Source organism: Dreissena polymorpha, chromosome 10 (genome assembly GCF_020536995.1).
Source record: "Dreissena polymorpha isolate Duluth1 chromosome 10, UMN_Dpol_1.0, whole genome shotgun sequence".
NCBI classification, from domain to species: Eukaryota; Metazoa; Mollusca; class Bivalvia; order Myida; family Dreissenidae; genus Dreissena; species Dreissena polymorpha.
Genome location: NC_068364.1, coordinates 10,602,601 through 10,618,383, shown reverse-complemented (window position 1 = coordinate 10,618,383; position 15,783 = coordinate 10,602,601). Strand labels below are relative to the sequence as shown.

Here is a 15,783-nt window from a genome sequence, read left to right as displayed (position 1 = left end):
TAAATTATTTTTAGTTACTGATCGATTTGGGGTGTAGAATGTTGTTTATCTCATATTAATATTTCTGATTTAAAGCTTTTCAAACAAAAATTAATTTCATTATTTACTTGCCAAAATGTCATGATTGAGGTTAGGCTGGACACCAGGTTTCACATCAATTGCCAAGCATCAACATAACAGAAATCAACTTAAAACATTTCATACAGATGAATTAAGGCCACGACTTTTTTTTTTATTGGTTTACAAAAATTATTTTGAAAATGGTCCATCGGGCGGTCGAAAAAAAAAAAAAAAAAAACATCATTGGAAAAATAAGTTAATACTAATAACATCAGAACAAAGACATCATATCTTTTATAACCTTAACACAGAGACGAAAAATCAAATTATGCAATGAAACACATCTATATCTTCAAATGAAATGAGTCACCTAAAAGCACCTTTTGTAACATCAGGCAATTTTAAACACTCCATTCAATGACATGCGTACTTCTCCAATTAAAACGAAAAACTGCGCTTCATTTCCGTAATTCGATGCGCACCATTACGCAATGCGATGCCCGTTGCATAAATCTTATATAAGATAAACTACTCATACACAAAGTATGTGTTTGCTCTTATTCGACTTATGACATCGTCCATGAAAAAAAAATCGAGGTAGATCGATCCCCGGGTCGTCGCGGTAATGTTTGTTAAAGTTGTTGTTGTCATGAATACGATTTTTATATGTGCTGAATTGTAAAATATTGATACAAATATGTTATTATAACACACAATATGCAAGAAAAATGATACATTTAAGACGAATTTCATAAAATACAGCAAATACAAATTAGCGCCCCGAGCCGATTGTGACGAAGATAATTCGTAATTATTTTCCTACAATAACCGATGCATTCGTCTTTTTAGTAAGTGTTCGTGTGTCGTATGAATCGATATCGCTGCAGGAATTTCAAATGAACCGTTAAACTAAATTTAGACTCACATCGTACATGCATGATATACATGCTGGCGAATTCGGCTGTACAGCCTTTTTCGATTTCAGAATTAAATATCTGGCTTATTCAGCATTTTTCGACACATGTTCTTCTTAACTTTTATTTTAGTTTATATTGAAATATATGTATAATAAGTTTTTAACACATTTTATATTAGTTAATAAATATTTGACAAGATCGTATATACCCGCTTTAATATAATAAACATGTTAAAGCGGGTATATACGATTTTTATATGTGCTGAATTGTAAAATATTGATACAAATATGTTATTATAACACACAATATGCAAGAAAAATGATACATTTAAGACGAATTTCATAAAATACAGCAAATACAAATTAGCGCCCCGAGCCGATTGTGACGAAGATAATTCGTAATTATTTTCCTACAACAACCGATGCATTCGTCTTTTTAGTAAGTGTTCGAGTGTCGTATGAATCGATATCGCTGCAGGAATTTCAAATGAACCGTTAAACTAAATTAAGATTCACATCGTACATGCATGATATACATGCTGGCGAATTCGGCTGTACAGCCTTTTTCGATTTCAGAATTAAATATCTGGCTTATTTAGCATTTTTCGACACATGTTCTTCTTAACTTTTATTTTAGTTTATATTGAAATATATATATAATGAGTTTTTTACACATTTTTTATAAATTCATAAATATTTGACAAAATCGTATATACCCGCTTTAAACAATATAGTTGCGTCACAGACTCGGAAATAAATTTTGATGCGGTCGACATTTTACTGACGCTGATTTTCCTATTGTCTGTAATTAAATAAATTTTGAGAAGTGCCCATAAAAGGACTGGTACATACTGTGTCACATTAAAAAATATCCCGATCTCTGTAATATATGTGAACCAATCGTTGATTGTACTTACTTGATTTTATTCGCAACCGTACTCAAACCGGATCGTTTTTTTTCTCGTTTCGCTCGTTTTTCAGTGCGGTCGGGAATAAAATATATATAAAAAAGACGATTTTCCGATTTTATTTTTTTTCCCATTTTCCAAAAATTACGGTCGGCGGTTTTGTAAACCAAGAAATATAAAAGTCGTGGCCTAAATAACAACATGTCACATTAATGATTCAAGCAACTATGCTGCAGTAACCACTGTAACACTTTAAGTCAGCATACAAGCCTGGAAAAACCAACAATAATAAACATCTAGATTATTGGTACTTGGTATTAATCTTTAATGATGGATAGTTGTGATGTGAATATGAAAATGCCAATTTTGATTGGCGTTTTAAGAATGGGCTTTTATTTTATTGCAAGAATTAGTATTTAGGCACTTAGCAGACAAAAAAGGTTGTGCATCACCGGCATGTTTAGATTCCTAGAAATTTCACAACCATTGAGCTACCTCTAAATATTGTTCTATTGTGGTCATAGTTTAACAGATTTGTTTTTTCATACATATGAACGAAATAAGAGGATGAGAAGATCATGTTTCAAAAGTTAAAAAATAAGCTCCACCCTAGTACTACATGTATTACCTATATATATTTATTGAGGGTGTCTAAAACAAGAAATAGGTCGAAATTATGATCCTGGAATTTTTATTTTCCATCAGGGAAAAATCAGGAAAAAATCAGGGAATTTTGTTCATACAAAAAGCTGGGAACCCTGAGGTAAGTAAATAACCTGCCAAATGATATTAAAATTTTTTTAATAAATCAAAGCGGCTTAGGAGGGGGCATTGTGTTTATTCATCCTTCAAGGTCAAAGGTAAAAAACAAATCCAAGGAAAGTAATAAGCTTTAAAGGGAGGTAAGTAATGAACCTGCCAAATGATTTTTTTTTTTTTAAATAAATCAAAGCGGGGCAGGAGGGGGCATTGTGTTTCTGACAAACACATCTTTTTTAAATATTATTTTACATTAACTTCTTCATTTCTACACTGATTCACTTCCAATTGATACTGGACATCTCTTATGACAATACGGTCAATCTCAACTATGCATGGCCCAATTACCAACCCTGGGGTTGCCCCTGGGTCAAACATACGGCGTGGGGATACGCGTCAGCCTCTGCCGCGCCATTTCTAGTTTCGTCTTGTTTCTGCTGTTCTTCATTTGAAGCGGATAGTCTTGTAAAGATCGTTTGGGAACTGAAAAGCCCACTCTTTCCATACATACCATGTTGGCTGGCATTTTTACGTTTTAGCTATGTATACAAAATACAAGGTTACACCTTCAAGGTCGGATTGCAGTGGAATCATGGTATGTGGGTGTGTGCATTTTGGAGCTCATGAGCCCATTCCTCGTCTGAAGCTGCATTATGTGAGTACTTGGAGTGTGTCCCATCAATCCAACCTAATAAATTTACTTTGTTAACAAAATTTTCAACTTATTTTGAATCATAGTATGATACCTGCAATTTCCAGCTAATTTTTTTTTACTGAAAGAGTTCATTATTAGTAAGGTCATGTGCTGTTGGGGGAAGCCAGAGGATGTGGAGGAAAATCCACCTGTCCATTATGGTGGCAACCAACCAAACTTACATGCTTCCTGGAATGGGTATTGAACCAGGGTTGCTTCATGAGAAGCACGAGTACCAACTATTGCGCTAACCAGAAACCTAAATTGATGGAATCACCGAAAATAAACATTTTTAGCTCACCTGAGCACAATGTGCTCATGGTGAGCTTTTGTGATGGCCTTTTGTTCGTCGTGCGATGTCAACATTTGCCTTGTTAACACTCAAGAGGCCACATTTATTGTCCAATCTTCATGATATTTGGTAAGAATATTTGTCTCAAAGATATCATAGACAAGTTCCAAAGTTCCAGTTGGTTGAAAAACGTGGCCACCATGAGGGAGCGGTACACTTTTTCTTAAATGGCTATAGTAAAACCTTGTTAACTTTCTAGAAGCCACATTTATTGCCCGAATTTCATAAAACTTGGTCAGAAGATTTGTCCCAATAATATCTTGACTGTGTGGGCACAGTGTTGACAACGTCTTGCTGCTGAGACTGTCCATGTTGGTACGGTTTGGTCTGTGTGAATACTGTGTTGTTACCGGGATGATGGCCTTTGAAAGACTGCTGTCGCTTAAAAATGCCACGGATTGTCCTGGATCTTGATCCGTGAGGATGGGGGACTGTCATGTCCATCGGTGCTTAAATGGGATTGGGTCTAAGGCAAATATAGCAATCACGCACAACAGTATTTTAAGCAGTAACACACAAAATTAGCAAAATAAGGGTATCACTTTGACTAAAAAGTCCACAAGTCTCTTCATGGAACTCCATGAAGAGAATTTAAATCATAGCGAATGTTTGCACCAATATTTGTCATAATTTGAATGATACCGTTTACTGGTTCCATATGAATACCAAAATCTAAAAAGGATCATGTAGCGACATGGTTGATTACACAAAACGGCATTTTGAAACTTGTGAAATGGAAGTTCATTCTAAACTTTACTGAGTCTTAATTGCCAATCTTATTTCTTGCCAACATAATTTACAGGCTCTTAGTGTTTTGATTTAAATAAAGAGTCCAGTCAGTTCTGTCCCTAAAGAATTTCCCAGGTTATCTATGACAACTGCAACACCACAGTAACATTAAAGTTATGGAGTTTTTTTAAATAGGATGTTTTTATGAACCATTGAAATTGTATCTTAACTGTGGATTGATATATTGGCAACTTTCAATCCTTAACATTTGAAAATAAAAAGTATCAATACTGTAATAAAGTGAGTACAAAATCACATCAATACCTTTGCTTAGAGAAATCCCATTTGTTCATCATGTTTAACAAAATTCAGTTACACTAACAGCCTTCTGTTATTGATCTATTCTTTTTTTCCTCTTTTTACAATAGAAATAACTTGTGTAATTAAGTCACTCACATACTCTGCAACTGGGAAGCATCTTTCCTCTTGTGGTGGCCGTGTATTGGAGAAATTAGTTGTGTCATATTTAGAGGTCCATTGTTTTATCTAAGTCTGCAACAGCAGACATTAAATAAAATTGTTAGAATTTGTTGCATGGCTTTTGATCTTGGATACATACTATGGCATCAGAAAGTGATCCAGGTAAATTTAATTTCATTGCAATTGCGATTTTTTTATTTGAAAATGTTGAGTGTAAATTCATTATGATTTTGGTATTGTGTGACATATTTAGTATAATTCTGATTAAGTTGTATACATATACTGATAGTTTTATCTAAAAGTTATGTCATGAAATAATTAAATACACACAGCTGTTATGTGAAAAGTTGAGACATATGTTCGAAGATTAAATTCATTATGTGTCATTATATAATAAATAACAATGAATGAAACTTTAAGGCCATATCAGATACATGTACCTACATATACATGAAAGCAAATGCCCAGTTAATATCTGAGTATCTAGTCTGAGCCTGGATGCCATGTATAACAAGTAGCCATCTATTTCTTGTCATAGTAGTTTCCACATTGGGATGGGTGATGAAATAAAAATACGTCTGCTAGGTTTGCTTGTTGTTCATAGTTTGTTAATGGGTAGGTATGATGGAAACAAATGTGTGTGGGGGGTGGGGGGGGGCATACAAGATCATAAAATTTAATGATGTTATTTCAATAAAGAACATGCATGTATGACAAAGACATGGTCTTTGATATGAACATCAACATAAAACAGGATTCCTCTTGGCATTTATCGCAACTTGACATTGCCATTTAAATAACGATCATCAAAGACACAAAGACTATTCTGTTTCCGAATGGCTTTTTATAAGTAAGCATCTTGACCAGACCCTACTCCAAACGGAAACAACGGAAAAAGCTTTAAAAAAAAATTATATAAAAAAAAGCTTTTGGGTCAGGCAGCAGCAATCACACCCACAACAATTATGTTTGCCATGTTTCTTTTTTATACGCCCGTATAAAATACGGGACGTATTATGTGAAACCCCTTGGCGGCGGGCGGGCGGGCGGCGGGCGGCGGGCGGAAGGCATCACTTTGTCCGGACTCTAATTCAAATTGTATTCATCCGATCTTCACCAAACTTGGTCAGCAGTTGCATCTAGTTGATATCTAGGCCAAGTTCGAATATGGGTCATGCCGGGTCAAAAACTAGGTCATAGGGTCAATAAGTGCATTTTCAAAGGGGCCACTTTGTCCGGACTCTATTTCAAATTGTATTCATCCGATCTTCACCAAACTTGGTCAGCAGTTGCATCTAGTTGATATATAGGCCAAGTTCGAATATGGGTCATGCCGGGTCAAAAACTAGGTCATAGGGTCAATTAGTGCATTTTCAACGGCGCCACTTTGTCCGGACTCTAATTCAAATTGTATTCATCCGATCTTCACCAAACTTGGTCAGAAGTTGTATCTAGACAATATCTAGGTCAAGTTCGAATATGGGTCATGCTGGGTCAAAAACTAGGTCACAGGGTCACTTAGTGCATTTCAAGCATTTAGCATGGTGTCCACTCTCTAATTGAAGTAGTTTTCATCCAATCTTCACCAAACTTGGTCAGAAGTTGTATCTAGACAGTATTTAGGTCAAGTTGGAATATGGGTCATTCCAGGTCAAAAACTAGGTCACAGGGTCACTTAAACCATTTCAAGCATTTAGCAAGTGCTCTCTAATTGAAGTAGTTTTCATCCGATCTTCACCAACTTTGGTCAGAAGTTGTGTCTAGACAATATCTACATGTAGGTCAAGTTCAAATATGGGTCTTGCCAGGTTAAAAACTAGGTCACGAGGTCCCGTAGTGCATTTCAAGCATTTAGCATGGTGTCTGCTCTCTAATTGAAGTAGTTTTCATCAGATCTTCACCAACTTTGGTCAGAAGTTGTGTCTAGATGATATGTAGGTCAAGTTCAAATATGGGTCATGGTAAAGTTATCAAGTTGTCCAAAGTCTTAAAACGGGCGTATCTTGTGACAGTTTGGCACTCTTGTTTGACTTGAAATTTTTATTCTGGTCTTAATTTTTAATATAAAATCTCTTTTGTGATGTATTTGGAACATATTTTGTATAATTTTATTATTTACATGGTCAAGTTCCTGGTCAAATATTTTTATACCCCCACAAACGAAGTTTAGGGGGTTATATAGGAGAGAACTTGTCGGTCGGTCTGTCTGTCGGTCCGTATTAAGTGTCCGCTCTCTAATTCAAGTAGTTTTCATCCGATCTTCACCAAACTTGGTCAGAAGTTGTATCTACATGATGTCTAGGCCAAGTTCCAACATGGGCCTTGCCGGGTCAAAAACTAGGTCACGGGGGTCACTTAGTGCGTTTTAAACATTCAGAATGTTGTCCGCTCTCTAATTCAAGTAGTTTTCATCCGATCTTCACCAAACTTGGTCAGAAGTTGTATCTAGATGATCTTAAGGCCAAGTTCGAACATGGGCCTTGCATTGTCAAAAACTAGGTCACGGGGTCACTTAGTGCGTTTTAAACCTCACCATGTTGTCCGCTCTCTAATTCAAGTAGTTTTCATCCAATCCTCACCAAACTTGGTCACAAGTTTTATCTAAATGATCTCTAGGACAAGTTTGAACATGGGCCATTCCGGGCCTAAAACTAGGTCATGGGGTCATTGAGTGCGTTTTTTAACATTTAGCATGGTGTCCGCTCTCTAATTCAAGTAGTTTACATCCGATCTTCACCAAACTTGGTCAGAAGTTTTATGGAGATGATCTTAAGGCCAAGTTAGAACATGGGCCTTTCTGGGTCAAAAACTAGGTCAAGGGGTCACTTAGTGCGTTTTAAAAATTGAGCATGGTGTCCGCTGTTTTTTGTGAAGACGACATGCAAAATATTATGTGTCAATGCCGCATGTGAGGGTATTCGTCACGTCTGTGACAAAGCTCTAGTTATATTTGAAACTATTTAGTTATTTAACATGTGACAAATTGATATTGTAATGACCCTGTCCGGTCATTATACGCCTATTTGCTTAAGTTTTATACTTACGTGGAATGCAGTTTCCAGAGTGATACTACTAATAATTATACTAATATTAATGATGACGAGGATGATAATAATGATGATGATGATGATAATAATAATAATAATTGCACTTACCTCGTTTTTCACGTAAGGCTGGCTATGCCCATTGTTTACATCACTTTAACACTATAATCCATTTCTTTTCCATTACTTTTCCATTATAACGAATTATAAAGTGCATGAATAGAACACCAAGTATGACATTAACTGTTTCCATTTGTTCCTGTTGTTTATAGACACGCCATATTTATGCATTTGTATGTAAATGTTATGAATAAATCTGACCTGTCATGGCCGCTAAGACGCCGAATTTGCCAGCATCATGGTGGATTCTGACAGCTCAGGCTGACAGATTGTGATTGGTTTATTTTACGAGCTGTCAGAATCCTATTGGCTGATTGGGATGATGCTGGAAGGCTGTCATATGGTCATTGGTCAGTTAAGGTCACGTGGGCACTTTTGAGAAAGTATATAAGGGCGGTAGATTTCAAAATTGTCAGCACAACTTCCATCTTGGTAGCTCCACTTGACTGGGCAGTAAAGTGAGTAAAACATCTTGGGTAACTATCAATAACTTGAATCGTATTTTCGAGAAAGTGTCCACCCAAACTTTCCTATATTTGAAAGAACATTTTTAACCTACTAAATAAACATATTATTTAAACTGCCACCAGTCTTGTTGAATATAATACACTGAAAACCCAATAAACCCATCCTGACAGACGCCACAATTGGTGTCAGAGAAGTGAGATCGTTCAGTGCCGAAGGACGATTTTACAAACCTGCCTGAAGTTATAGTAAATTCCAATGTGATGAGGTCATTGAATGAATATATGACGTAGTATTTACTAAGCGCTCGCTGAAGTGGTTTAAAGTGGCATATCCCTCGATAATTTAAAATATTTTGTCCGTAATTCGCGAATCGCAATAATATAAAAAAGTTAAATATTTTGTGTGTTATTTCTGCAATAACATACATACTGCGTGTATTTAAAGCCTGTGTACAAGGAACATTTAATAAATATTGTGTTTAATAGAAATCTATAAATCTTTCACTATTCCTATAAAATAAGTGCAAATTAAAAATATGGCTAGCGAAAGTTCGGATTCCGAGGTTGTGTTAAATTTGAGAAATTTAGAAAATGGTGAATTCGAAACTAGGAACAGTAAGCTTCAGTAACTTCTCCCATGTCTACTGGTCGCCATCGTCGACGTCAGCGAGCAACACCTGTCCGGCGTGTACGTCGGACAGTGATTCCGAGACAGGGTCCAGTCCCGTGCGCCGATATGGCCGAGCGCAAAATCTCAATTTCAACAACGTAGGTGTTGACCGTTGTAACAACTGGAGGGCATCCGAACGTGTCCCCCATCTTAAGCCAGAGCCATACAGCGGTGAAGAGCCTTGGGAGAGTTATATTTCCCATTTTGAGGATTGCGCCGAGCTTGGTGTTTGGAGCCAGAGGAGCCGTGTCTTATTCCTAGCATCCAGTCTTCGAGGTTAGGCGCGGCAGTTTTACATGAGCCTGGACGAGTACGAGCGCCGCGATTATTGTATGTTGGTAAAACGTATGAAACAACGATTTGGCAGCAGTGCACATGAATCAAAGTACCTTGGCATGTTGGAGAATAGACAGCGCCGGCCTGGAGAAAGCATCATCTCTCTTTGTGACGACATCAGACAACTCACAAAGAAAGCGTACAGCCAGTTGAACACGCAATCACAGGACATTGTTGCTTTAAATCAATTGTACAAAATAATTTCACCTGAAATGAAGTGTCGCTGTATCGACAACAACTGTTCCAGTATTCACAAGGCCGCTGCTGTGATCGATAAATATGAGTTGATCCTCGGGGATAGTCAACAAAGATCCAGCCGTGTTCGAGCCGTAGACACCAACGGCATAGACCGGAAGTTGTCGGATCTCATTAAGGGTCTGGACTCCCGCCTGGAGCATCTTGAAAGCGTGTCTTTGGCAAGATCAACGCAAACCGTCACCCAAAACAAAGAGCGAGGCGCGTAAGTGTTTCAAGTGCCGCTCGGAAACGCATCTCTTCCGGGATTGTCCCCAGCGTGAACGTCAATCATTTGGCGAAGAATCTCGAATTGTTCCTGCAAATTTGAATCAGGGAATCGGCTCGCGGTAGACCCAGTAGGCCTTGCGTCAACTGAATCCAATCAAAATCGGCCTGCTGGAAATGTAATTCGCACCGGTTGTTTTTCTGATAAAGTTTGGGACAATGGTTTTACGTGTCTGGAAAACTTGATGTTCAAGAAGTAGAATTTTTTATTGACTCCGGTGCAACATGCTCCATCATATCAAGTACTGTTTATGAAAATATACCTAAGGTTTCAAAACACTTCATGGGTCAAGCTAGGCTCAAAATTTATGGAGAAGTCACTTCTCCCTAAAGCCAAAATAGGGAGAATTGGTAACATATTTGGGAGAAATGGTACATTTTGGTCATAGATCTTAGTTTTACGTATATTTTGCAGCAACTTAGTGGTTTCTGTTCAGCTTTCAATCAACTCTTCACTTGTTTTATACAATAAGACATTTTAAGTGTATAAAACCAACATTTTCCTTATTTCTCATTGATTGTTGATTATAATTGAACTTTTAATTACTTTTTTTCCTTAACAGGTGTATCTAAGAAACTTCAATTGTAACAAGCCAGTAATGTTCAGAATCTTTTTACTTCCTTGTTAATTTTAAGCAATTCAATATTAAATCAAATTCATATTTTGTTAGAAATATTTGTTTTAAATTAAAAATTCATTTAAAATCTCATTTTACAGCAGAGATTCCGAATCTGACCTGTATTTATTGCCAGTGCTAGGTTACATCTTCCCATTTGATCATTCCTTAGTATTATTTAATGGGCTATTTAACATAGCTAAATCATAGTTATTGGTTGCCAGCAGAAGGCAATTAATCAAGGCATCATCTATTAACAATTTCAAGAAGTGTAATAGCTCCAGGCTGTTTCTTTTGAATGTTCAACTTAGCATGACAGGGTTTTTTTACCTTATATAACAGACGCCGAATATCGGCGTTTTCCCCCACCAAACTAGGCTGGGTTTTTTTCCCTTTCCGGTCCAAAAAATTCCCCCCAACAAATTTAATATAAAGATATGTCTCGTGATTATAATATTTCAATTCTTTTTTACTTTAATCTTGTCAAACGTACTAAATTATGAAAAAAAAACAATGAATATAGTGCAAACATATACAAATGTTATAATGAGAGAGAAAGTATTTTTCCCCCAAAGTAGAAAATCACGCGTAAAATTTCCCCCACATTAGGGCTAAAGGCCCCATCCCCAACAACCCCCAAAAAAACCTGCATGACCTGTACATGGGGCACTAATGGCTGAGAATCCTCCTGTGTCCAATTCTCCACATCAAATAGATTTTAAACGGTCAATGTTTGGCACAATGTAAATCATTAAAAGGAGGAGAAGTCACTTCGCCTTCATGAAATTAATGTGCAAAGTGAAGATTAATTTGGTGAAGGAATCGCCCATTTCGCCCACTCGCGAGACCCCTGCACTTATTAACTTCATTTGCAACCCCTGTATTCGATCCTGGTTCAAATCAAATTAACTGTCATGGCCAAACTGTTTTAGAAGTTACACTAAATGGTTTTAATTTCATCATTGATGTCTTAGTTTGTGACATTGCGCAAGATGGCATATTAGGCCAGGATTTTCTCTTGAAGTATGTTGAAATTATTGATTACAAAAGCGGTAAACTGATTACCCATTTTAATGAGATCCCGTGTTTTGTGGGCTCTGAAAAATCTGTTTCATGTCGCGTTATTGTGCGCCGGACAATTGTAATTCCTGCAAATTATGCAGCTTTTGTATCAGTCGGCATTTCTAATAAAGATAAACTGACAAAATACTCCCTGGCAGAACCTATTTGCTCTGCAAATCCCCACTGTTTTATGTTGCCTGGTGTGTTAACTACACATGATAGTGACATTAAAATTAATTATGTAAACTGTTCCGACAGTCCTGTAACTTTACACGAAAATCAAACAGTTGGCACATGCGAACCGTACATTGATCAAGAATTGTTTGATAAAGTTCAAATTCGATCAGTGACACCAACCAGTGAAAATAAAGTTGAAAACCCCACTAGAACTAATTTGCCGGAGCATTTAAAAGATCTTTATGATAGAAGTTCTACATTTTTAAACAAAGAAGAGTGTCATCAGTTAGCAATACTATTATTAAAATACAGTTCAGTTTTTGCAAAACATTCTAGTGACTTTGGAAAATGTGACCGTGTACAACATTGAATTAATACTGGTCAGGCCCTACCAATTAAACAACCATTGCGACGATTACCATTGGCAAAACAGGAAGGTTTGCAAATTGAAATGGCGACAGAGGACCGAGAAAAGACGGCATTTGCCACATCACTGGGATTGTACCAGTGGGTGTGTATGCCATTTGGCCGTGCAAATTCCCCATCAACCTTTCAACGTTGCATGAAGGATGTTTTACGCGGTTTGCAGTGGGTGGAGCTAGTCCTGTACATGGATGATATTACATTGCCAGCTAACACTGTCTCTGAAGGCCTTGAAAGTTTGTCCCATATTTTCGACAGACTCAGTGATGCCAATCTAAATTTAAAGCCATCCAAATGTGCTTTCTTTCAAAAGAAAATAACTTTTTTAGGCCACATAGTGTCTAAGGAAGGAGTTTCCACTGACCCGGAGAAAATAAAAGCAGTCCAAAGTTGGCCAGTCCCAAAGTCAGCCAAAGAAGTGCGAATTTTTCTTGGTCTTGCCTCATATTATAGATTTTTTGTTGAAGGTACCCGGATGTTGTCCATGGCTTGTTCCAATAATTTCAGTCCATGGCAGTCCTGTGATGATTGTGTCGTGATTTTACTTTTCTGACAGTGATGTTTTAAATCTGTAACAATACATTTAATTATAAGTTATTAAGAAAATTAATAGCTCAGCGTATGAACTATTTGAATATTTTATTTCGAACCAAACAATAATAAACAATTCATTCACTTTAAAATTAATTAATTTGTGTAACACAAGAAACTCGATAAATAACTTAAAAGTAAACAGATTGACAATAAATTTATACTTCACCGTGTACGGCAATGTTCATCATTTCACTTGGACGACTTTGAATATAATACTAAGAAGTGAAACTCTAGTTACTTCAGAAGTATTGCATTTTTATTATACTGAAACTACACGTGTTTGTAACTTTGGAACGAATGTTTTCCAGAAAATTCATTTGTGACGTAATTTCCGGTGTAATAGGCTACACCTAACTGATAATTTAACCGTATACGGCGTCTGGACATTGACTGACATATATTGTCGCATGAAAGCAAATAGTTTTTGTTATGTGAACTAGATTTGTTTTGATGTACAAATGTGTTGTATTTTATTATTATGCCCCCCTTCGAAGAAGAGGGGGTTTATTGCTTTGCACATGTCGGTTGGTCTGGCGGTCCGTCGACCAGGTGGTTTGCGGATGATAACTCAAGAACGCTGAGGCCTAGGATCATGAAACTTCATAGGTACATTGATCATGACTCGCAGATGACCCCTATTGATTTTGAGGTCACTAGGTCAGGAGTCAAGGTCACTGTGACCCCAAATAGTAAAATGGTTTCCGGATGATAATTCAAAAACGCTTATGCCTAGGATCATGAAACTTGATAGGTAGATTGATCATGACTCGCAGATGACCCCTATTGATTTTCAGGTCACTAGGTCAAAGGTCAAGGTCACGGTGACCCGAAAAAGTAAAATGGTTTCGGGATGATTACTCAAGAACGCTTATGCCTAGGATCATGAAACTTGATAGGTACATTGATCATGACTCGCAGATGACCCCTATTGATTTTGAGGTCACTAGGTCAAAGGTCAAGGTCACGGTGACCCGAAATAGTAAAATGGTTTCCCGATGATAACTCAAGAACGCTTATGAATAGGATCATGAAACTTGATAGGTAGATTAATCATGACTCGCAGATGACCCCATATTGATTTTTAGGTCACTAGGTCAAAGGTCAAGGTCACAGTGACCCGAAATAGTAAATGGTTTCCGGATGATAACTCAAGAATGCTTACGCCTAGGATCATGAAACTTGATAGGTAGATTGACCATGACTCGCAGATGACCCTTATTGATTTTCAGGTCACTAGGTCAAAGGTCAAGGTCACGGTGACCCGAAATAGTAAAATGGTTTCCGGATGATAACTCAAGAACGCTTATGCCTAGGATCATGAAACTTGATAGGTAGATTGATCATGACTCGCAGATGACCCCTATTGATTTTCAGGTCACAAGGTCAAAGGTCAAGGTCACGGTGACCCGAAATAGTAAAATGGTTTCCGGATGATAACTCAAGAACGCTTATGCCTAGGATCATGAAACTTCATAGGTACATTGATCATGACTGGCAGATGACCCCTATTGATTTTCAGGTTAAAGGTCAAGGTCACGGTGACCCGAAATAGTAAAATGGTTTCTGGATGATTACTCAAGAATGCTTATGCCTAGGATCATGAAATTTAATAGGTAGATTGATCATGACTCGCAGATGACCCCTATTGATTTTGAGGTCACTCGGTCAAAGGTCAAGGTCACGGTGACCCGAAATAGTAAAATGGTTTCAGGATGATAACTCAAGAACGCTTATGCCTAGGATCATGAAACTTGATAGGTACATTGATCATGACTGGCAGATGACCCCTATTGATTTTCAGGTCACTAGGTCAAAGGTCAAGGTCACAGTGACCCGAAATAGTAAAATGGTTTCCCGATGATAACTCAAGAACGCATATGGCTAGGATCATGAAACTTCATAGGTACATTGATCATGACTCGCAGATGACCCCTATTGATTTTCAGGTCACTAGGTCAAAGGTCAAGTTCACAGTGACAAAAAACATATTTACAAAATGGCTATCACTACAACTGAGAGCCCATATGGGGGGCATGCATGTTTTACAAACAGCCCTTGTTTATTTGATAATTATTGACTTAACTGAGTGTTTATGTATTCAGTACAGTATATCATTATTCTAACGTAAACTGAAACAGAGGAGTAACGTAACATGTATTATTACGTGTTATACGTGTTTTTAAATCTTGATAATAGTTAAAGTATTATTAGTAATTTGTAAAGGTATTAACAAATTATTATGAATTTAAAGTTGGAATGTTACGTACCTTTTTTTAAAACTTATAGTGTTATTACTGTTCCAGTCAAAACAAATATTTTGATTGTCCGTGCACTGCAAGCTTAACTATGGATTTACCGTAATTACGTTACTGGGTTAGTAATTAATTGTGAAGGTAAATCAGAGAATGGTTGTGTAGTGTGCAACCATTTGATGCAAAGTGGAGCCTTTTAAGATATGAGTATCTTAATGAAACTTATTTACCGCGTGTCAATAAGTACGGTGTAATGGTATGTTGTGGAAGTTATGCACTGGATAATAACTTTTTTTTTACCCATTGTTTCTAATGTGTTAGTTCGTTTTGTTAATTAATGTTAATACTTAAATACGTTTGTATTGCAGTATATATATGATAAATGTCAGCAATTTTTGCTTTTGAGCTATCCTATAATACCAAAAATTCGGGAGAATTTTAATTTTTAAGGTGGGGCGAGTGTTATGACCCAGTCTGGTCATTATACGCCTATTTGCTTAAGGGTTATACTTAAGTGGAAGGCAGTTTCCAGAGTGATACTACTAATAATTATACTTATATTAATGATGACGAAGATGATAATAATGATGATGATGATGAT

General features: G+C 36.9%; 1 protein-coding gene across 4 annotated transcripts in view; it reads left to right on the top strand.

The window, feature by feature from the left end:
* Nucleotides 1-15,783, top strand: part of LOC127847487 (rap1 GTPase-GDP dissociation stimulator 1-like) — a 112,189-nt gene that overhangs the window by 18,330 nt on the left and 78,076 nt on the right. Inside the window, exon 1 of one of the 4 annotated variants that reach the window (XM_052379455.1) lies at nucleotides 4,942-5,060. The exons of 2 other annotated variants lie outside the window; for them this stretch is intronic. In XM_052379455.1, the coding sequence (XP_052235415.1) occupies nucleotides 5,039-5,060 (22 nt within the window). In that variant the 5' untranslated portion in view covers nucleotides 4,942-5,038. Of the gene's footprint in view, nucleotides 1-4,941; nucleotides 5,061-15,783 lie in introns of those variants that run through there. One more of the 4 variants, XM_052379456.1, reaches the window with a different exon arrangement.